The sequence below is a fragment of the Pygocentrus nattereri genome, chromosome 2, assembly GCF_015220715.1.
Source record: "Pygocentrus nattereri isolate fPygNat1 chromosome 2, fPygNat1.pri, whole genome shotgun sequence".
Classification (NCBI taxonomy): Eukaryota; Metazoa; Chordata; class Actinopteri; order Characiformes; family Serrasalmidae; genus Pygocentrus; species Pygocentrus nattereri.
This window is the reverse complement of record NC_051212.1, coordinates 7,922,796-7,944,307: the sequence shown is the minus strand read 5'-3', so window position 1 is coordinate 7,944,307 and position 21,512 is coordinate 7,922,796. Positions and strand designations below refer to the sequence as shown.

Here is a 21,512-nt window from a genome sequence, read left to right as displayed (position 1 = left end):
ACAGTCAACTGTCAGTGGGATTATAACAAAGTGGAAGCGATTGGGAACGACAGCAACTCAGCCACGAAGTGGTCGGCCACGTAAAATGACAGAGCGGGGTCAGTGGATGGTGAGGGGCACAGTGTGCAGAGGCTCACCAACTTTCTGAAGAGTCAATCGATACAGACCTCCAAACTTCATGTGGCCTTCAGATCAGCTCAAGAACAGCGTACAGAGCTTCATGGAATGGGTTTCCATGGCCGAGCAGCTGCATCCAAGCCTTACGTCACCAAGCGCAATGCAAAGCGTGGAATGCAGTGGTGTAAAGCGCCGCCACTGGACTCTAGAGCAGTGGAGACGAGTTCTCTGGAGGGACCAATCACGCTTCTCCGTCTGGCAGTCCGATGGACGAGTCTGGGTCGTAGTGTGGTATAGTGTAGTGATTGACACCTCTACCTTCTACACAGTTGACTGGGGTTCAATTCCCTGCCTAGACAAGCACCCTACACTATATCAATAAGAGTCCTTGGGCAAGACTCCTAACACTACCTTCGCCTACCTCTGTAAAATGATCAAATTGTAAGTCGCCCTGGATAAGAGCGTCAGCAAAATGCCGTAAATGTAAAGTGTAAAGTTTGGTGGAGGGGGGATCATGGTGTAGGGATGTGTTTCAGGAGTTGGGCTCGGCCCCTGAGTTCCAGTGAAAGGAACTCTTAAAGCTTCAGCACCAAGAGATTTTGGACAATTTCATGCTCCAGACTTTGTGGGAACAGTTTGGGGACGGCCCCTTCCTGTTCCAACATGACTGCGCACCAGTGCACAAAACAGGTCTATAAAGACACGGATGAGCGAGTTTGGTGTGGAAGAACTTGACTGACCTGCACAAGGTCCTGACTTCAACCAGACAGAGCACCTTTGGGATGAATTAGAGTGGAGACTGTGAGCCAGGCCTTCTCGTCCAACATGTGTCTGACCTCACAAATGTGCTTCTAGAAGAACGGTCAAACATTCCCATAAACACACTCCTAACCCTTCCCAGCCTTCCAAGAAGAGTTGAAGCTGTTATAGCTGCAAAGGGTGGCCCGACATCATATTAAACCCTATGTATTAAGAATGGGATGTGGCTCAATTTCATGTGTGTGTGAAGCCAGACGAGCGAATACTTTTGAAAATATAGTGTATAGAGTAAGTGGAGCTGATAAAGTTGACAATGAGCGTAGAAACAAGGAGGTGGTCAGGATGTTATGACTGATAGGTGTATGTCCAGTATATGTTCTATACAATAAGCAATTTCCTCCAGTTCAAACCCTTTAGAATGAAATATTCACAGCTACCTGAACTGTTTAGTGCTGTATTTTCTTTTCTCTTCTCGTTTGGTCTATACTTCCTCTTTCATCCTAAATAACCAAAACCATAAAACCATTTTGTTTCTGATGTTGCTGTTAAACAGAATTTTGACAAAAATGTCCATCTGCTTAAAGAGGGGACAGGCTGATAACGTTCCTGAACCCACATTTGCCAAGCACGTCATGCTGATCTCAGATCAGGTCTCATCAGTGCATTGTAGTCCTGTTCATTGCAATGTAAAAGACATAAACAGACCCCAGATCAGCGTTTTTAGACATCTGATGAATGTAGGCCCTGATGAGGTTAATAGGAGGAGCCTCTCTGTAGTTGTGGAGGAAGAGCAGCAGAGGCTAACTCTGCCACCTGGTGGCCAACAGTGGAAAGTTCATAAATAATACATGGATTGCTACTGAAAATAGTTTATATTATAAAACGCTGTTTAGAGGACTGTCTACTTAATAAAGATGGTTCTTTAAGGGTTCTGTAGTAAAGTAGCACTCAAAGATCCTTCAGCATGATTATAGGGTTTCTTGCATCATGACAGGGTTCATGTCCTAAAGATGGTTCTGTATAGCACCATTAGGAAATGCCATCTCATGGTTCTTGTCATGTGGCAAAACATTCTTTATTAAGACAAAGTGGGTGAATCGGTAATGTTCTGATGAAGTAGTGCATGTAGAAAAAAGTACACACTGTTAGAAATAAAGGTTCTGTGCAGGTACGTTTTTCGTTCATCAAGGTACAAACAATGTTAACGTTCCCTTAAAGGTACAGCAGTGGCTTTAGAGTCCAGTTGTGAACCTTAAATACATTTTTCCAGGTGAAAAGTTCATATTTGTCCCTTTTCATAACCGAATGTTTTAAAACAGAACAGAAAAAAAAGTCTGGAGGCGAGGCGGGGTGTGGAGTCAGTACATCTTAGAACATATTTCAGTGGATTATGGTTCAGTTATGTTCTCTGACTAAAGGTACTGAGATGTACTGTTGAGGCAACCACCCCAGTACTCTACTATTCAATTGTTCAAATGGGGGGTGGGGCTTCTTTATGTCTCTCAGGAGAAGTGAAACCAAAAGTCCAAAGCTTTTCATAAGTAGAATCCAGTTTGTTTTTAGGTGCAGTCATTCTCCAGTTTCAAGCTGGTCCAGGTTTTCCTCTGAGGAACCAGCACCACGACTTCAGGTGGACTCAAAAGCAGGTAAAAGGGCTCCGAAACTAGTAATGTCTTTTATTTGCTTATGGGTTATTGGTGAGAACTTTGCCGCCTTCTTTTCTCTCCGTCCTCTTAAAACTCTCAGTTCAGACGCTCATTCTGGATTTTAGAGCTTATGTAGATTATTAGGTGTAACTGAAGAGACTTTAATCACAGTGTCCACAGTTGTTTTTCCTGAGGTTTCTTTTAAATGTTCACCTAGTCTGTGTAAAATTGTACTTGTGAAGTTAAACTTGGTGTTTCCAATGTTGTTCAACCAAATTTCATCAAAGTTTAGCTTAGTTTCATTCAGATTCGTTGACATTTCTGTCATGTGAAAAGCTCTACAGTATACCAGTATCGATTTCTTATAACTCGTCGTTGCTGTCAGAACAAAGTCATGCATCTCCATTATTTTTCAGGTTTTGACATAATTTGGAAAGGTATGTTGCCCTTTACGCCGTGTATAAATTTCATGATGAACGGACCAAAGGAAATGGTCTAGAATAGTCCATTTAGAATGGTCTAGAATAGACCAGAAATAGTCTCATGGGGCCAGACATGATCTTGTGGTGAAAATACACAACTGGGAACAACCTGTTAAACTTTTGGTGCTGGATTGTGGTAAATTCCTCCGCTGGCATGACCACGCCCCCTCTAAAAACCCACTAATCCCTCTGATGCATGCTCTTGTAATGTCTGTAGTACAATCAGTAACACGTGAAACACTATCATTAGATCACTTTCATAAAAATGGTCAGAGGTTTCCTCGACACACGAAATCAACCCAGTGAACCCATTTCAGTTACTTTGTGGAGGACATTAACTCGAGAAAAAATGCTTTAGCCTGTTTGTTGAAAAGATATGACGCCAGGTTAGTTCACTAAGCCGGGCCAGTTGTTTATTATTTGACGTTTAATACACAAAAATTGAAGGTCTTGGTCATACGCCCGTTACTGTGCATAATAGAGGAGCAAGTTATTTTTCCTTTTTAACTATTTTAACTGCATAAGCAGGTCACAGCACAGCAACGGACAAGAAAGTAGCTTCAGGCGATTTCAGACAAACTTATTTTGTCAGCGCCTTGTTAGAACAGCTGTGGACAAAGTTCACACCAATGCTCAGTGATGATTATTCATGTATGTTTTTATGTTATTGTCCTTTAACATGTCCTTCATTGCAAGCCTTTTCACTTTTAGTCCAGATATATCATCACAACTGCGGATAACAGAGGCCACTTACAGCTGCTGCTAATGCATAGTCAACTTTATTATTAGCCTAGTGATATCTCCTTAGCGCACACACACACACACACACACACACACACACACACACACACACACACACACACACACACACATACACATACATACGATGGACTGGTGACCTGTCCAGGGTGTGTCCTGCCTTCCGCCTGATGACCGCTGGGATAGGCTCCAGCACCCCCCTGCGTCCCTGAGGGAGAAGTGGCTTAGAAAATGGATGGATGGATGGATGGATATATATATATATATATATATATATATATATATATATATATATAATGTTTGGCTAACTGGAACCTTTTTTTCTGTTTATCTGGAGATAGTGTGTCTTTTATCACATGCACCACTTTTTAGACTTTTTAGCAATGCTACCCTACATTATCACATGGATGATGTAATGACAGGCTTTTTTCCCATCTGACCGTATGTACGAGCGCACATCACCGCTTGCTTTGACCTCTGCCTTTATGCCTTTGGATTGGTTTACAAATTTCATGCTCAGTTTGTTCCCAATCACATTTAGCCCAAAAATCTCCAGACAGTCTCGGTACGAGATCACGTCTGGCTCTGCGAGACTACGCCAGGATGAGGCATTGTGGCAGTTCATAAAATTTTTGTCAGTTTTTTCCGTCTGCTTGAGAAAAGAGCCGCAAACAGTGATTTTGTTCCAAATTGGAGTTTGATTTAACTTTTGAACTTTTTCAGAGAAATCTCCAAACCAGGTGTATTACAAGCCCCTTCTATAATAGCACAGTCACCGTCAGCTATTTTTAAATGAACAACGAATAATTCAATTCAAATCAATTCAATTCAATTCAATTCAATTCAATGAATCCTCTCTAAACTCAGATTCAAAAAATCTCCTTGGAGAATACCTTGCTCAAAGAGACCTTAGTCATGTCCTGTCAGCTCAGGGCATCAAACCGGCAACCTTCCAGTCACGAGGCTGGTTCCCTAACCAAAAGCCCACGACTGCCCCACAAACGAAATTAATATTTTCAGGAACGCCAGTTTAATCTTAGAATTATTCTTAAGAAAAATGGGTCATTCTTAAGACGTTCTTTGAAGAAAAACATTTTTTCGTAACTTTTTTTCTTAAGAATGAAGTTAAGATTTTCTTTCTTAAGACACTTTCGTGAATCGGGGGGGGGGGGGCATGTCCAGTGGAGAGCAACATGAGTAGTCCTGTTTGATGTCAATAGTATAGTATGGAGGCAGAATGATGGTGTTGGGAACATATTGGCACATATTAGGGCAGCAACTGTAACACCCAGTCAGGAACATTTGAACGACACTGTGCATCTGAACATCACTGCTGACTAAGCTTGTCCCTTAAGATGTCCCCCTTGGGCATTTCCAGTGTGATGGACCTCGTCACAAGGCACATATCATCACGGAATGGGTACAAGAACATGATATTAAGTTTACACTGTTTCAGTGGCAGGCTTAGTCCCTGGATCTCAAACATATCACGTATCTTTGGAATGTAGTGGAAAAGGATGAAGGAAATGTAACCTGCTACTAACCAGGTGTACGTGTGTACGAAGTAAACTGGCCACTGTGATCTGTGGTGCTGAGCTGGCTGACTTACACAGGTGCTTTTTGGTCTCAAATCCCCCTCATAGTGTGTCTGTGTTTCCTTGCTTAGTCATGGCTTCCTCCAGCAGTCTCCTGTCTGAAGATCAGCTCCAGTGCTCCATCTGTCTGGATGTGTTCACTGATCCAGTCTCTACTTCATGTGGACACAACTTCTGCATGGTCTGTCTCAACGAGTGCTGGGATAGCAGTTCACACTGCCAGTGTCCAGTCTGTAAGACCGATTTCTGTAGAAGACCTGAACTGTCTGTGAACACGTTCATCTCTGGACTGGCTGCTCAGTTCAAGAAGTCAGTTCAGGTCAAATCCAGCAGAGCTCCAGAGAAATCTGCCAAACCTCAGGTGCTCTGCGATGTCTGCTGTGAAAAGAGAAGTGCAGCTCTGAAGTCCTGCCTGATCTGCATGGCCTCTTACTGCAAGACTCATCTGGATCCTCATGAGAGAATCGCTTCATTCAGGAAACACAAGCTGATGGACCCTGTGGAGAACCTGGAGGACTACATCTGCCAGAAACATGAGAGACCCCTGGAGCTGTTCTGTAGAGACGACCAGACATGTGTGTGTCAGTTCTGCACTGAGACAGACCACAAGACTCACAGCACTGTTCCTATAGAGGAGGAGAGTGAAGAGAAGAAGGTGAGGAACATTTAGAGAAAAGTTCCCTCTGTTCTGTTGTGTTTGGGTTTAAATGAATGAGTGGTTTTGTTATATTTTGTCCTTTTTTATAGACTCAGCTGGTAAAGACCCAGGCTGAAGTTCAGCAGATGATCCAGGACCGACTGAAGAAGATTGAGGACATCAAACAGTCTGTAGAGCTCAATAAAGTGAGTCTTAACTGGATCTCAACAAGCGTGAACTTTGCAATATTGTTAATTTATGATTATATAAGCAAGATCATTGATTAACTTTTGTCAGTGTAGCTAATCCCTTAAGTGCCCATGATCCATTAGAAGGTTCCTTAGGCCTCCCACCTACAAGGGTTCCTTAGGCCTCCCCCTTACAACTTAAGAATAACTGAGCTCATCTGCATTGTTTTACCTTAAATTACTGAGTAAGTCTCATGATGTAATAAATAATGTAACTGAATTCAATGTGTCTCCTGTTAGAAAAGCACAGAGAAGGAGAAAGCAGACAGTGTGGAGGTCTTCAGAGCTCTGCTGCACTGCATTGAGAGAAGCCAGGCGGAGCTGCTTGAGGTGATGGAGGAGAAGCAGAAAGCAGCAGAGAGGCAGGCTGAAGAGTTCATTAAAGAGCTGGAGCAGGAAATCACTGAGCTAAAGATGAGAGACACTGAGCTGGAGCAGCTCTCCCACACTGAGGACCACCTCCACCTCCTACAGGTCAGAGTCCCTCTGTTTCTCCATAGTAATGCAGTCCATCACAGGACAGCACTACCCATGCTGAGGGGTTTCTCCTCTGGACTGTAGGTTTACCCGTCCCTCTGCAGCCCTCCACCCACCAAGAACTGGACTGAGGTCAGGATTAACTCTCATCTGAGGGTGGAGACTCTGAGGAGAGCTCTGACTCAGCTTCAGGGAGAACTCAGTAAGGAGATGAAGAAGCTTGATGCGACTGGTACGTGTTTACTAATCAGTAGGAGCTTCTTCTGTGGATGCATATATTTTTCACTGAGGTCACACAGAAAATCTCACATTCTCAAGCATTAAATGTATAGTGAGGGGAAGCATTCAGGTTCTGTATCTACTTCATGTTTACACACATAATGTGTTTTGGCTTTGTGCCTACAAATATGAACAAAATGTATGTTTTTTTGAAGTTTTCAAGCATAAACATAGATGTTCTTTGCTGAGATTTTTTATGGTAAGAAAAAAATGAGCTTTTTGCAGCCTTGTGTTTCAAATTTGGCAAACTGTTTTCAGTTCACACTCTTATGATGGTCCTTCTGTTGGACTCTCAATTTCAAAATCCTCTGTAAATTTTCAATGCCACTCAAGCTATGAGTTTCAGTCCTCTTTTATTGTCTTGCTACATTGCTCCATTTACATTCCCTTCAGTGATGTGTAATGCCCCTGTGCCTTTGCAGAGAAGAAGATATCATGGTGCTCCCACCATCGTACTTCACTGTGGTTGTTTCTGGGATTATACACACAACCCTTCTTTATCCAAACATCATGAGCTGAATTTTAGACAAAGAGTCCTTTTGGTGATTTATAATATAGTGTGTATATATAAAATCATAAATCGCATTGCCTTTTGAAGTACGGACTGAGCTATAAAACTGCTAAAATATCAAGTATAGCTCAGTATTGTCAATTTTTGCCAGATCAGTGTTTATCTTACAGCCAGTTTTCTTTGGTGGATGGTATTGGGTTCATTTTTGGCTGATTCCAGGTTGTTTAGCTGTTCTTCTGTCACAGCTGCTGACTGAAAAATTGCTCAGTGGTGTTGATAGTTTGGAAATTTAGTGTAGTCTTATCTTCAGAGTCTCACCAAATCGGCTGTTGGTCAAATGTGATCTTAAAGTGTGTGTGTGTGTGTGTGTGTGTGTGTATGTATGTGTATGTATATATATATATATATATATATATATATATAATGACAACACATACATTTCATGGTAAAGTATTGCAGGTGCAGCAAATGGTCAAACAGACTTGGTCCTGGGCTTCATGCAGTGACTCACGCTTAGCTGATTCATTGCCAGACTTAAGACTTCTCAAAAATTTCTCATTGGCGCACTCACAATTTTTTTTTTAATATTTGCAATACATACCAAGTACGTCCCCTACATTCTGGTCCTACTCATCCAAGTAAAACAGGGAAAGTGGCAAAAAAGGAAAGGCAGGATGGTTAAACTGGCTCTGGCCTTGGAGCTAGTGATGGGAATATGTGTCCTGAGTCGTTACAACCAAGGCAAGGAAGTGTAAACAGCAGTAATTACTTAATTGCTGTTGTAAGAATGCTATTACTCATTTTGCATCTTTCCTTTAAACACTGTATTTACTGCGGGTAGTTTCTTTAATTCTGTCCCTGAGACTCAACTTGGACTTGCATGTCAAAAACTGTAGCTTCCACTCGACCTTGCTCCTCAGAAACTCTAATCACAACTTGGTCTCGCACCATCAGAGATTCAAGAGTCAACTCTCACTTGCACCTCAGTGACTTGAGACTCAACTTGGACTTTCATCTTATAGGCTCCAGACTCAACTTTGACTCACACCTCAGAGATCTCAGACTCAACTTTGACTCACACCTCAGAGATCTCAGGCTCAACTTTCACTCACACCTCAGAGATCTCAGACTCAACTTTCACTCACACCTCAGAGATCTCAGACTCAACTTTCACTCACACCTCAGAGATCTCAGACTCAACTTTCACTCACACCTCAGAGATCTCAGGCTCAACTTTCACTCGCACCTCAGAGATCTCAGACTCTACTTTCACTCGCACCTCAGAGATCTCAGGCTCAACTTTCACTCGCACCTCAGAGATCTCAGACTCAACTTTCACTCGCACCTCAGAGATCTCATACTCAACTTTCACTCGCACCTCAGAGATCTCAGGCTCAACTTTCACTCACACCTCAGAGATCTCAGACTCAACTTTCACTCGCACCTCAGAGATCTCAGACTCAACTTTGACTCGCACCTCAGAGATCTCAGGCTCAACTTTGACTCGCACCTCAGAGATCTCAGACTCAACTTTCACTCACACCTCAGAGATCTCAGACTCAACTTTCACTCACACCTCAGAGATCTCAGGCTCAACTTTGACTCGCACCTCAGAGATCTCAGGCTCAACTTTGACTCGCACCTCAGAGATCTCAGGCTCAACTTTGACTCGCACCTCAGAGATCTCAGACTCAACTTTCACTCACACCTCAGAGATCTCAGGCTCAACTTTCACTCACACCTCAGAGATTTAAGACTCTTCTTGGACTCACGTCAGAATTTAGAATTAGAATTTTAGAATTTAGAGCCATTTGTGAAATTAGACCTCTGTATTTAACCCATCCATGCAGTGAAACACCCACCTACATGCACACTAGTGAACACACACACTAGGGGCAGTGAGCACACTCGCCCCTATCCACGGTGCCTGGGGAGCGATTGGGGGTTAGGTGCCTTGCTCAAGGGCACTTCAGTCATGGACTGTCAGCACAGGGCTGGTTACCTAACCTCCAGCCCACGACTGCCCCTCTAGACTCAAGACTTGACTCTGTCATTATCACATGAAACTCGAGACTCAACTCAGACTTGCACCCTGGAGACTTAACTCTGACTTCCACATCGAAGACATGAGACTCAACTCAGACTTGTACCTCAAAGACTTGTGACTCAACCTGAGAGACTAATTTCTGACTTGCACAATGGGGATTCGGGACTCACACCTCAGAGACACAAGACTAGACTGGGACTCGTGACTCAGAGACTTAAGACTCAATTTGAACTCACACCTTAATGACCCTAGACTCTACTTGGACTAGCATTCCAGAGACTTGAGACCTAAGACTCAACTAATGCTCACAACTCAGGGACTCTAGACTCGACTCAGACTCTTATCTTGGAGACTCAAGACTCTGGCTTTCGCACCAGAAACATGAGACTCAACTTGGACTTCCACCCTGGAGACTCAACTCTGACTTGCACATCGAAGACTCAGGACCCAACTCGGACTTATGCTTCAGAGACTTGAGACTCAACTCTGACTTGCATCTCAGGTGCTCAATTCTGACTCAGAAACTCGAGACTCATCTTGGACTCACAACTCAGAGATTAAATTTAGACTCACACTTCAGAACCTTGAGACTCGACTGGGACTTGCACCTCAGACTCAAGACTCAAACCCTGGACACTTGAGTCACTTCTTGTGACGTGACCTATGAAAGTCTCTGAAATGTATTTCTGTATGTTTATGCCAATTTTATAAATGTATACATACAGTTTACATTACATGTTGTCCTTAATCTTTTACAAACAGAACTGAAGAGAATTCAGCAGCATGCAGGTATGTGTGCTCTCACTGATCACACGACTGGATATATTTCTTCAGTATTACACGTCAACATGTTTAAAATGAGTTTAAATTGTGTTTCTCTCTCAGTGGATGTCACTCTGGATCCTGACACAGCTCATCCTGATCTCATCCTGTCTGATGATAGAAAACAAGTGAGAGATGAAGATGCAGAACGGAATCTCCCTGACAAGCCAGAGAGGTTTGATCGTTGTACTGGTGTGCTGGGAAAGGAGGGGTTCTCCTCAGGGAGGTTTTATTATGAGGTTCAGGTCAGAAAGAAGACTGACTGGGATCTAGGAGTGACCACAGAGTCCAGTAACAGGAAGGGAGAGCTTATTCTAGGTCCTAGGAATGGATACTGGAGTATGTTACTGAGAGATAAGGGAGTCTATGTGGCTCTGAACTCTACCCATGTCTGCCTCTCCCTGAAACAGGCTCCCCAGAAAGTGGGGGTGTTTGTGGATTATGAGGAGGGTCTGGTCTCCTTCTATGATATTAAGGCCAGGTCTCATATCTACTCTTTCACTGGTCAGTCTTTCACTGAGAAACTCTATCCTTTCTTCAGTCCCTCCCTCAATGAAGGAGGTAAAAACTCAGCACCGCTGATCATCACACCTGTTGAACAATATAAATAAGAGTTTTACCACAGAAACATACTGTAATAACAAGGCTTGACATCTCAAACAGTAATTAGAAACATTAGTACTTCTGAAAACCGAACACCAGCCGTTACTTAAGTTCCAAAGCAGTGGTTCTGTTGGAGCTTTTTGGACTCGGCCCTTTCTAAACTTTCTAAATCTTTTTCACAGTTATGTAAACTGTATTTTTCTTTTTTGTTAAAGGCAATACTCAATAAAAATGTCTTATACAAATGTAAATCTAGCCTTGTTATAATAACCGTCATGTCATATGTCACAGTATTCATGTCATTACTTTCTACGACATTTTCTTTTAAATGTTTCCAGTAAATGGATGTTTTCATGATTGAATGTCTTGCAACCAATCAATAATCAATAATACAGTACAGTGGCTGAATGTCTGTCACCCAGTTACCAAATCTCACAAGTGAACACTTCTTTTACAACAAACCAGGAGACTTTTAACTTTCAGAGAATAGATTGAATGTTTACAGAACATTATGTTTAAAGGGCGCATATTATGGAAAACAAGTTTCCCCCTCTCTTTTCCAAAAAATAAGACGTTTATTTAATATGTAAACATTGTGTAAGTTTCTAGACATACCATTAACCCCCCTGTCTTTTACTCTGTTTATGGAAACTAAGCTTAAAAAAGCAGGCTGTTTTGTATCTATTGCTTTTGTGGTGTCCCAAAAATTAATGTATTTATATATCTGCCTATTCACATTATGGCAATTTAGTTCCACCCCCTCATGCTATAAGGAGTGTTTCAGACTGGACTGTTTTTGAATGAGACACAATACAATTGATGCAGACAATTAGAACAAAGCTTATTTACATATATTGGTCTTAAAGGTGTAGTAACAAAAAAGTTTTTATAAGGGATAAAAGGTGTTTGGGGAAAATAGTAATGTAAATATTGAACGATGACTATTTATTGATGCACAAAAGCACACAGTCATCTTAAATGGACCCCAGGAGAAAAATAACTGAAAAATAATAATAAAAAATATAAGATATGGGACTCTTACAACTAGATTCCAGTTCTAAATGACAGCTTACACACCAAAAAAAAAATGTAAAAAGCAAATAAGGTCGAAATGTTCCTCAGAGGAAGTGAAATTAAGTGTAAATCCAGGAAGTGCAAAGCTGTTTCCCATCCAGAGTCCAGCTCTTTTCATCTCATCCCAGTGCAGAGTTTGGAGCTCGAGCTCTTCTTGAAGAAATGCACCAGAAACCTCAAAAGAGAGCGGAAAAATGTGAAAGTAAATCAATTGAAATTTAGTAAAGCAATCTCTGTAACACCTTCTATGAATGTCACGCAACTATAAACACATTTATAACATGTTATGATGCAATCATATGGCATTCTAAATATGGTTATAAATACTTAATATACAAATTGAATTGCACTGCATTACACTTTACAGCCAGGTTTATTATACGTTATGAATTGTTATTATAATGCATTATAAGTAGTGTTAATAACATGTTATATTGTCAGTGCCAAAGAAGTCAGTCCCAGCTTGGAGAGCTTAAAGTAAAGACAAATGCAAAGTTTATTTACACCCTCAGATTTCCAGTATTATATTTCGCACTGCTGGTGCTGTTAGAGCTGCATCTTCGGGGCTTCAGTCCTGAATATTCAGATACTCCAAACAGGCTGTCCAGCCTAGAATCCCTGCTATAATATGCTTTTCTTACCCAGCGCTGTCACTTTAAATGTTACATCACAGCAAACCAAGTACCCCTCAGCCCCTCCCCTGGACCCCCTCTGACATCACACTAAGAGTGAAGTCACTGTGGAGTGAAGGCCTGAAGAGAGAGAGGCGAGATAAACGAGTGCTGTCATTGTAATTTGTTCCATCACTAGTTCTAATGTCAAGAACTAGAACCCTTCACTCTGTAACACTGATTTCTGCTGGTGTTCTATTGGATATGCAGTGTTAAGTCAGTGTCAGGCTAACGGTGGTGCACATTAACAGTGGTGTACATTGACTTCCCCACATTGGGTGAAACACTGATGGCAGCTCTAGTTTAAACTCTGACATTTGAAGCCTGTAATGAGCTTTATTGTGTTTTAGTGTTTCAGTAAATCCTTCAGTAAACACTTCAACTTGAAGCCTCACTCTAAACACTTTAGTCCAGTACACTTCTCTTTACTTAGAGCGGTGAAATACGACTGATGAGCTCTTATAATTTGTTTAATTTGAACAATAACAAATTATAAGAACTCATAAGTTATGTTAACAATTCATAATGCACAATAAGCATGGCTGTAATGTGTAATTCATTTTTATAAATATTTATAGCCATGTTTATAATACCTTATGAATGCAGTATTCATATTTTGGTTCAGCGGTTCAGCATCATAACAGGAGATCTGTCTGTGTCTTTTTATATTATAAAGACAAGCAATACTTATACTGTATGTGTAATTGTTAATGATGTGCATGTCCGGCCTGTATAGAGACATAAAATATCAAATTAAAGTCTGAGCAAATTTCTTTTACACCAAATGCGGCACTAAGACTATGCCTGGGGGTGCTGAAGCACCTCCTGATAATCGTTCAGCAACCCCAGAAGCAGCCCCTGAAAAATATTCAGATGCTGATTTATACTTTAGATCATGTAAATGTGTTTAAGCTAGAAATTTTCACACAGTAGACAACAGAGACATAGATGAGTCCTGTTCCTGCTGTCGTGGGTTATGTCGGGCTAGCATATTCCTTTCATTAGACAGTGAAAATGTTGACATCTAAACAGCAGCAATAACAAGAGTGGCATCAACCCGGTCATCAGTAGGTTTCTTCATCAGTTACAGTACTGGCTCAGAGGTCAGTGTGCAGGCCCATGCTCAGGGGCTGAAGACAAAAAATGATGGAGCCCTGCGGGTGACATCCCACATAAATAACAATAATGCTTGGCCGCACCGTATTAACATGTGAGAACGAGATCCTAATGCGTGGTCATGATCTAGCCATGTGTGGGAATGAGACCATGCCTTACTAAGCTGTGGTCGAGAAAGCAATCTGTTGTCCGTACACAGCCCTGGCTCTGTAAAACGGAAATAAAGACCATTCCAGCCGTCAGCAACAGGGGATATTAGTGCTTATACAGAGCACCGGAGGAAGAGGAGGGGCTACATCCTAAACTCCATGGATCATCAAGAAGGAGAGATGGCTGAGAAACGGCAAAAGAGGAGACCATCTGAAGAAAAGAGATTGAGAAAGAAGTTCTTAGCTCGGGCAAGGGCGTTTCCATTGGGGGAGAGAAAGTTGACAAGGCTGAAGTTTTTCTTCCTATTTGCGTTTTCCTGTTCCACCTTAAATCGTGCAGCAGTTCTGTTCTGTCACCTGAATCTAACTGCTGCACCATTTAAGGTGGAGCTGTAAAATTCGTCTTCATTGAGATTCATCTCCATCAATTTTGTGCTTGACAGGTGCCAGACAATAATTGTTTTGTCCCATTTGCTAATGTTTGTGATAGCAACTGCTTCACAGTAGCTGTTGTAGTGACAGTTTGCTAACCCACAGTCTAGTTAACGTTAGCTACATTGCTGTGTTTGTTCTAGCGCATTTGTTCATGTAATGTTTGCAAATGGTGTTAAGATCTAAAGTGTCATTTGCCTTGCCAGTGCATCCATGAAGTTGGGGGACAGAACCGCTGAAGGAAGAGGTGTATTTGTTTTGCTGTTGAATTCAAATGCCAACAGTTGCTCTCCAGAGTTGTAAATTGTGCCCTTATTTCAGTAACTATAACGTGTTACAGGATAAAGTGGCACATTACTGAAGTTACTTTATCTTGATGCCTACCCACTCTGCCCATTCAGCAATAATGCTGTTAATAAATCTACATGATCTTGAGACATCATGCGTCAGTATTTATGGGAGATGCAACCTGGCATTTAAGACTGAAACAAGGAGAATAGTCCAAAACATAATCAAACAGTTAAAATGTCTAACGTCACAAAAGTCACACAATTCCAGCTGGAAAAATGTCAAAAAACTGAAATTTGGTTCTGAATTGCAGACAGTAAGTAGACAGCAAGTTCTGAAAAGCTGTGTGTCTATTAGCAGAAAACAAGTGTGAAATTCCTTCAGAATCCTCAGTCGGAAAAGGGTGGAATGCTGTGTCCAGGTCGGGAGTGAATTCTTGCCCCAAGTGGAGGAGTTTAAATATCTCGGGATTTTGTTCACGGGTGAAGGAAGTATGGAGCGAGAGGTTGACAGGCGGATTGGCGCGGCGTCTGCAGTGATGGGACCCTATACATGGTGAAGAGAGAGCTGAGCCAGAAGGCAAAGCTGTCAATTTACCGGTCACTCTACGTTCCGACTCTCACCTATGGTCACGAGCTTTGGGTAGTGACCGAAAGAACGAGATCACGGATACAAGCGGCCGAAATGAGCTTTCTCCGCAGGGTCACCGGGCTCTCCCTTAGAGATGGGGTGAGAAGCTTGGCGATTCAGGAGAGGCTCGGAGTAGAGCCGCTGCTCCTCCACGTTGAGAGGAGCCAGTTGAGGTGGTTCAGGCATCTGGTAAGCATGGCCTCTGGACGCCTCCCTAGGGAGGTGTTCCAGACATGTCTGACAGGGAGGAGACCCCAGGGAAGACCCAGGACACGCTGGAGGGATTATATCTCTCGACTGTCTTGGGAACGCCTCGGCATCCCTCCGGAAGAGCTGGAGGAGGTGGCGGGGGAGAGGGAGGCCTGGGCCTCTTTGCTTAGGCTGCTGCCCCTGTGACCCGGGCTCAGATAAGCGGTTGAGGATGGATGGAAGTGTGAAATTCAGGATATTGAAAAAACAGTTAAGGGTCAGGTAAGAGTGATCTCTCATAATGGAGGTAATTGACCATGATAAAGCATTTTAATGCTGCAAATGAGAAGCTGTTTTAATACCTTCTAAACACTGTTAAACAAACATCTCCCAGACAATGAGGAATTCTGATGCTTGCTGATAAAGTTGGCATATTTTTCATTTTTGACAGCAGATAATCTTGTTAGCTGATAAGCTGCTAAACCATTGCACAACTTTTCAGCTCCTGTAACTCTTCAGCCAGTGAAATGTACAGAAATATGACCACATGTGGAGGGTTTTATGAAGCTGCTATACCTCTACACCTCTATATTTGAGAAACATCAGGGTTGTACTACATCTAGAAGATCTTTTCCTGTTTTATGTTCACTAACGTAGCTTAATGTTACCCGTTGTCCACTGTTTTTAAGTTACATTCTAGGTATTGAAATATTGTAACATGGTTTTTGTAAAAAATAATAGTGTTTGAATGTAGGTGAATGTAGTTGGTGAATATCTCCAACCTTATGGTCAAAACTCAGAAGTCTATCATGAAAACCCTGCAAAGTGCTGGGAGTGGCCTCATGATGTCATTCAGGTGAACTGTACAGTGCAAAGCTGCATCATAGCTAGAATCCAGTTCTCTTCAGCAGGACACCATCTCCAGTTTGAAGCTTATCCAGCCTACCTTTGAGGAAAACTCCAAGGACACAGGGAAAAAAAGAGATTAGCAGGAAAAGTGAAAAGGTATTTACTGCTATTTGATACTGCTGAAATTACTTGATATTGTTCAGATCACTTCTACCACAAGTTGTGTATGTATTGTCATTTATTTCTTAAACCTAACATCAAAGAATGTTATCAAAGAATCTGTTACCAGAATCAAAAACGGTTTAAGGTCCATCATTTTTAACACTTACTGTTGTTACCATTTCTTTGACACTTGTTTTAGCTGGACAGTGTACTTACTGCAATGAACAGGTTGGAAAACAGGTTGAAAAACAAGTTTTGGAACAGGAGAAGCAAGAAACGTTTATCATGTAGATCAAATGCCTTCGGTTTTAACATGTTTTATGACCACTATTCCTGTGGCAAAATGAATGTACTGCCTTTGTCTTTTATTAAGTAACAGAAAACAGTCAAGAAAAATGTGGGAAGTTTTCTGTGGTATAAATTCCTTTTAATGCCATCATTGTCTCTTCTCTGTCAGTCATGGCTTCCTCCAGCAGTCTCCTGTCTGAAGAAGAGCTCCAGTGCTCCATCTGTCTGGATGTGTTCACTGATCCAGTCTCTACTCCATGTGGACACAACTTCTGCAGGATCTGTCTCAAAGAGTACTGGGACAGCAGTTCACGCTGCCAGTGTCCCTTATGTAAGACAGAATTCCCCAAAAGGCCTGAACTACGAGTGAACACGTTCATCTCTGGACTGGCTGCTCAGTTTAAGATCTCAGATCAGGTGAAACCCAGCAGAGCTCCAGAGAAACGACCCTCCAAACCTACAAATGTTCTGTGTGACTCCTGCTCTGGGGATCAGCTGGAGGCTGTAAAGTCCTGTCTGGACTGTGGAGTCTCTTACTGTGAGACTCATCTGATGCCTCATAAAACTGCGGCTAAACTGAAGAAGCACAAACTGATGGACCCTGTGGAGAACCTGGAGGACTACATCTGCCAGAAACATGAGAGACCCCTGGAGCTGTTCTGTAGAGACGACCAGACGAGTGTCTGTGACCTTTGCAGTGAGACAGACCACAAGACTCACAGCATTGTTCCTATAGAGAAGGAAAGTCAAGTGAAGAAGGTGAGAACTAATTAAACGATCAGATTGGATAACAGCATTTGCCATGATTCCTAAACAAAAAAATCTGGTGTCAGTGGCTATAATGTGTATTTTTGTCATAGACTCAGCTGGGAATGAAACAGTCAGAAGTTCAGCAGATGATCCAGGACAGAGTAAAGAAGATTAAGGAAATCAGATGCTCTGTAGATCTCAATAAAGTGAGTCTCAATAAGGTCCTGTAGTCTTCAGCAAATACTCATTATAATCCACAAAGAATATTACAATTTATTGTGGATCAAAATGCATGCAACCTTTCAATGAGCTTGAACTCTGCACTGTTAGAAAAGCTCAGAGAAGGAGAAAGCAGACCGTGTGGAGGTCTTCAGAGTTCTGCTGCACTGCATTGAGAGAAGCCAGGCGGAGCTGCTTGAGGTGATGGAGGAGAAGCAGAAAGCAGCAGAGAGGCAGGCTGAAGAGTTCATTAAAGGGCTGGAGCAGGAAATCACTGAGCTAAAGAGGAGAGACACTGAGCTGGAGCAGCTCTCCCACACTGAGGACCACCTCCACCTCCTACAGGTCAGAGTCCCTCTGTTTCTCCATAGTAATGCAGTCCATCACAGGACAGCGCTGCCCATGCTGAGGGGTTTCCTCTCTCCTGCTGGACTGTAGGTTTACCCGTCCCTCTGCAGCCCTCCACCCACCAAGAACTGGACTGAGGCCAGGATTAACTCTCATCTGACGGTGGAGCCTCTGAGGAGAGCTCTGACTCGGCTTCAGGAAGAGCTCAGTAAGGAGATGAAGAAGCTTGATGCGACTGGTACGTGGCATCAGGAGATTATGACTGGTAAGTATTTGCTGACTAGTTTGACCTTGTAAAGCTGAGGAGAAGTGATTTCAGGAATTTAAGTTCTTGATACCATATATTCTGGGCATGTTAGGTGGAGGTAGTAATACCAGGTTTGTTTTCACACAGGAGAATTTCTTCTGAACCATGAATCTGTTGTGCATGTGTGGCCCATTTTTTTATATATATTCTTATATATATTTTTTTATATATATATTAAGTTAAGTTCAGCCCACGACTGCCCCATAAATATATATATATATATATATATATATATATATATAAAAACACATGACAGTAAAGCCCAATACAGGACAGGCTGACCTACACTAGTAGCAGAGGGATAGCAGTTGTACAGGTTTGTGGGCAGGAGCGGGACAAAACATTAGGTCACAGGTGAGAGTGAGACAAACAGTGCAGGTTTTCTGTGGGAGTGGGATGAAATCTTGTGAGAGTGGTGCTAAAAAATTTGATCCCATGCAAACATCTCGTGGACAGATTTAGGACATGTTTTGCAGTATGTTTATCAGGGATCGGTTCTCCTGACCATACCTTGGTCGAGCTTTTATTATTTTATCATTTCATTCTGGATTGTTTAATTGTGGATTGTTCTCTAGTTAAAAACTTCTAGTTCATGCTTTGCATCCTTCAGTGTTGCAGTTACAGTATTGTAGTTTATACCAATGTGAAGCTTGTGTAAGCAGAATTTAAATGATATTGTCTGTTTCTCGTGTCCAATCAGAACTGAAGAAAATTCAACAGTATGCAGGTGTGTGAACTTTTGTTGACTACATGAATAAATGCATGTCTTTTCTCTGCCATCTGTTGCACGATAGTGTTAAATTGGTTTGACTGATGTCTTTTTTCTGTCAGTGAATGTGACTCTGGATCCCGTTACGGCAAATCCTTATCTCATCCTCTCTGATGATGGGAAACACGTGGCACTTCGAAACATACAACAGAATCTTCCCAACAATCCAGAGAGGTTTGATCGCTGTCCCTGTGTGCTGGGAAAGGAAGGATTCTCCTCAGGGAAATTTTACTATGAGGTTCAGGTCAGTGGGAAGACTGACTGGGATTTAGGAGTGGTCCGAGAGTCCATTGACAGGAAGGGGGAGATTACAGCCAGTCCTAAAGTTGGTTACTGGATGATGTTTCTGAGAAATGCGACAGAATATACTGTTGTGGACAAATCATGTGTGCCCCTCTACTTGAAACAGGCTCCGCAGAAGGTGGGGGTGTTTGTGGATTATGAGGAAGGTCTGATCTCCTTCTATGATGCTGAGGCCAGGATTAAACTTTATTCTTTTACTGGTCAGTCTTTCACTGAGAAACTCTATCCACTATTCAGCCCTTATGTGAATTCCGGAGGTAAAAATTCAGCTCCATTGATCATCACACCTGTTGAGCAGTGTAAATGAGGTTAATTTACCCCATAAACCGAATCAGTCACATGTATCCTAAAACCCATTAAACAATGAATATACATAATATGTAATATGCACAATGAATATACAAACTCAAGATTTAAGTCAATGGATGAATCTCTAGGTTTGTACCAGTTATATTCTGTAAACGATGCATGCATTTTATTCTTCACATCAGTTTAAAAGAATATTCCTAAGCCTTTCTCCACATGCATACAACAGTGCTGGTTTTAGCATTCATGTCTATGTGAATATACATTTTAGAGAGGAGCACTTTTAAAGCCTGAGAACAGGGGAGGACCCCGGGTTGGAGTGGTGCATTAACCTGGGGCCTGTTTCACAGATTTTCCCACTCAGCAGAAATGCAATCATCTTTAACGCTTATATATGTTAATATTATCTGTTAATTATATATATAATTGCGCTCACTTGATCTAATGTTTGGACCAAGACCTAAATTGATACTTTTGAACCCATTTTTAAAGCTCATTGTGTTGTTTTAAAAATGATGAAATAATACTGCATTCTGAATAAATACAAAATGTTCACCAAAAGAAAACAATAGACAAAAGCTAAACTAATTTAAAGATTATGTTGTTTAAAAGATGAGAATTTTCCTAGTGTTGTTTTCATACCCAGTTTTGTGCTCAGTCTGATTTTCTCTCTAATACTTAGCTTGTATTGTCTCTGTTATCTATACGCTGTCCTATACCTTAAACTTTTTCAAATGAGCAAGTAAATAGCTAAGCTATTAACAGCTATGTTATTTTGGTCTATTTGACTTTTGTTAGAGTAGTAGAAGGGCCACTTTGCTGTTTTCTTTGACAAATGCGTTTATGCTTTAGAAATGAATAAAGATTTTGGCTCGCATTTTTCAGTCTTGTATTTATTGTGTAAGTTGGAGATGGGAGGTTGGGCATTAGCAGTTTAATAGTGGGGCTTACCGTGGCCTGTACTGCATCATCCAGTGTGGTTTTTGGGCCCATGCTCATGGGGGTGGAGGATTGTTCTTTATTTCCAAAGCCAAATGTAAAATGTCAGTCCGAGTTAAAGGAAAAAGCTAGTGATGTGTGGTTATCTGTGAACTGTCATCAGAGGTAAGATATAAATGGAGCAAAACATTTTCCCTGCTTGTCATGGCAGGTACACTTTGACTGTGCTTGACTGTTTGGGATTGTAAGTCTTTATGTACATTTTAGCTGTCCAATTTTATATCGTCTTCATTGGGGTAAGTATTGCCCTTCAATAGATGCTTATTAACCTGTATTCTAGTTAATGTGTAATCTTGCTGTTTTGTCTCAACTGAAAAAAAATAGTATGGTGCTGCACAGATATTGTGTATCTTGCCGCAGTATCACAAAAATTAACTGACCACCCAAAACCTATATCCAGGTGGGGACCCACCAAATATTATTGCCCAGGGGTCAATAACTTGATGATCCAGGCCTACGCTCACCCAAATTGGCTGTAGCACACTTATGTAACAGTTTCTGTCTGATTGTATTGATATTTTGAAAGGGATGAAGCTTTTTAAAAAATTAAATCAATATAATTCAACAATGTGGATCAGTAGTGGACCTAGAAACTCTTACATGGAGAGGCAAAAGGGTGGCATGCTGTGGAAGAGGGTTGTGCCCAGTCTCGACTTCATGTGGACACAACTCTGAAAGAGT

General features: G+C 41.7%; 1 protein-coding gene across 1 annotated transcript; it reads left to right on the top strand.

Annotated features, from left to right (window-relative positions):
- The first annotated feature begins 2,399 nt into the window (after positions 1–2,399).
- LOC108441965 lies at positions 2,400–20,709 on the top strand. The gene is made up of 13 exons (XM_037533355.1): positions 2,400–2,522; positions 5,430–6,013; positions 6,106–6,201; positions 6,484–6,717; positions 6,805–6,952; positions 10,320–10,346; positions 10,443–10,985; positions 17,000–17,589; positions 17,691–17,786; positions 17,911–18,144; positions 18,238–18,412; positions 19,155–19,181; positions 19,286–20,709. Exons 2-13 carry the CDS (start codon positions 5,432–5,434, stop codon positions 19,831–19,833), a joined length of 3,300 nt encoding a protein of 1,099 aa, XP_037389252.1. The 5' UTR covers positions 2,400–2,522; positions 5,430–5,431; the 3' UTR covers positions 19,834–20,709.
- The last annotated feature ends 803 nt before the right edge of the window (positions 20,710–21,512 follow it).

What these genes read in the sequence shown, in the direction of transcription:
- LOC108441965 (XM_037533355.1), top strand. Translation starts at nt 5,432, where the DNA reads ATGGCTTCCTCCAGCAGTCTCCTGTCTGAAGATCAGCTCCAGTGCTCC. An exon ending in ACCACCTCCACCTCCTACAG is followed by an intron (nt 6,718 to 6,804) that starts GTCAGAGTCCCT and finishes TCTGGACTGTAG; the next exon opens with GTTTACCCGTCCCTCTGCAG. An exon ending in GAAGAAGCTTGATGCGACTG is followed by an intron (nt 6,953 to 10,319) that starts GTACGTGTTTAC and finishes TTTTACAAACAG; the next exon opens with AACTGAAGAGAATTCAGCAG.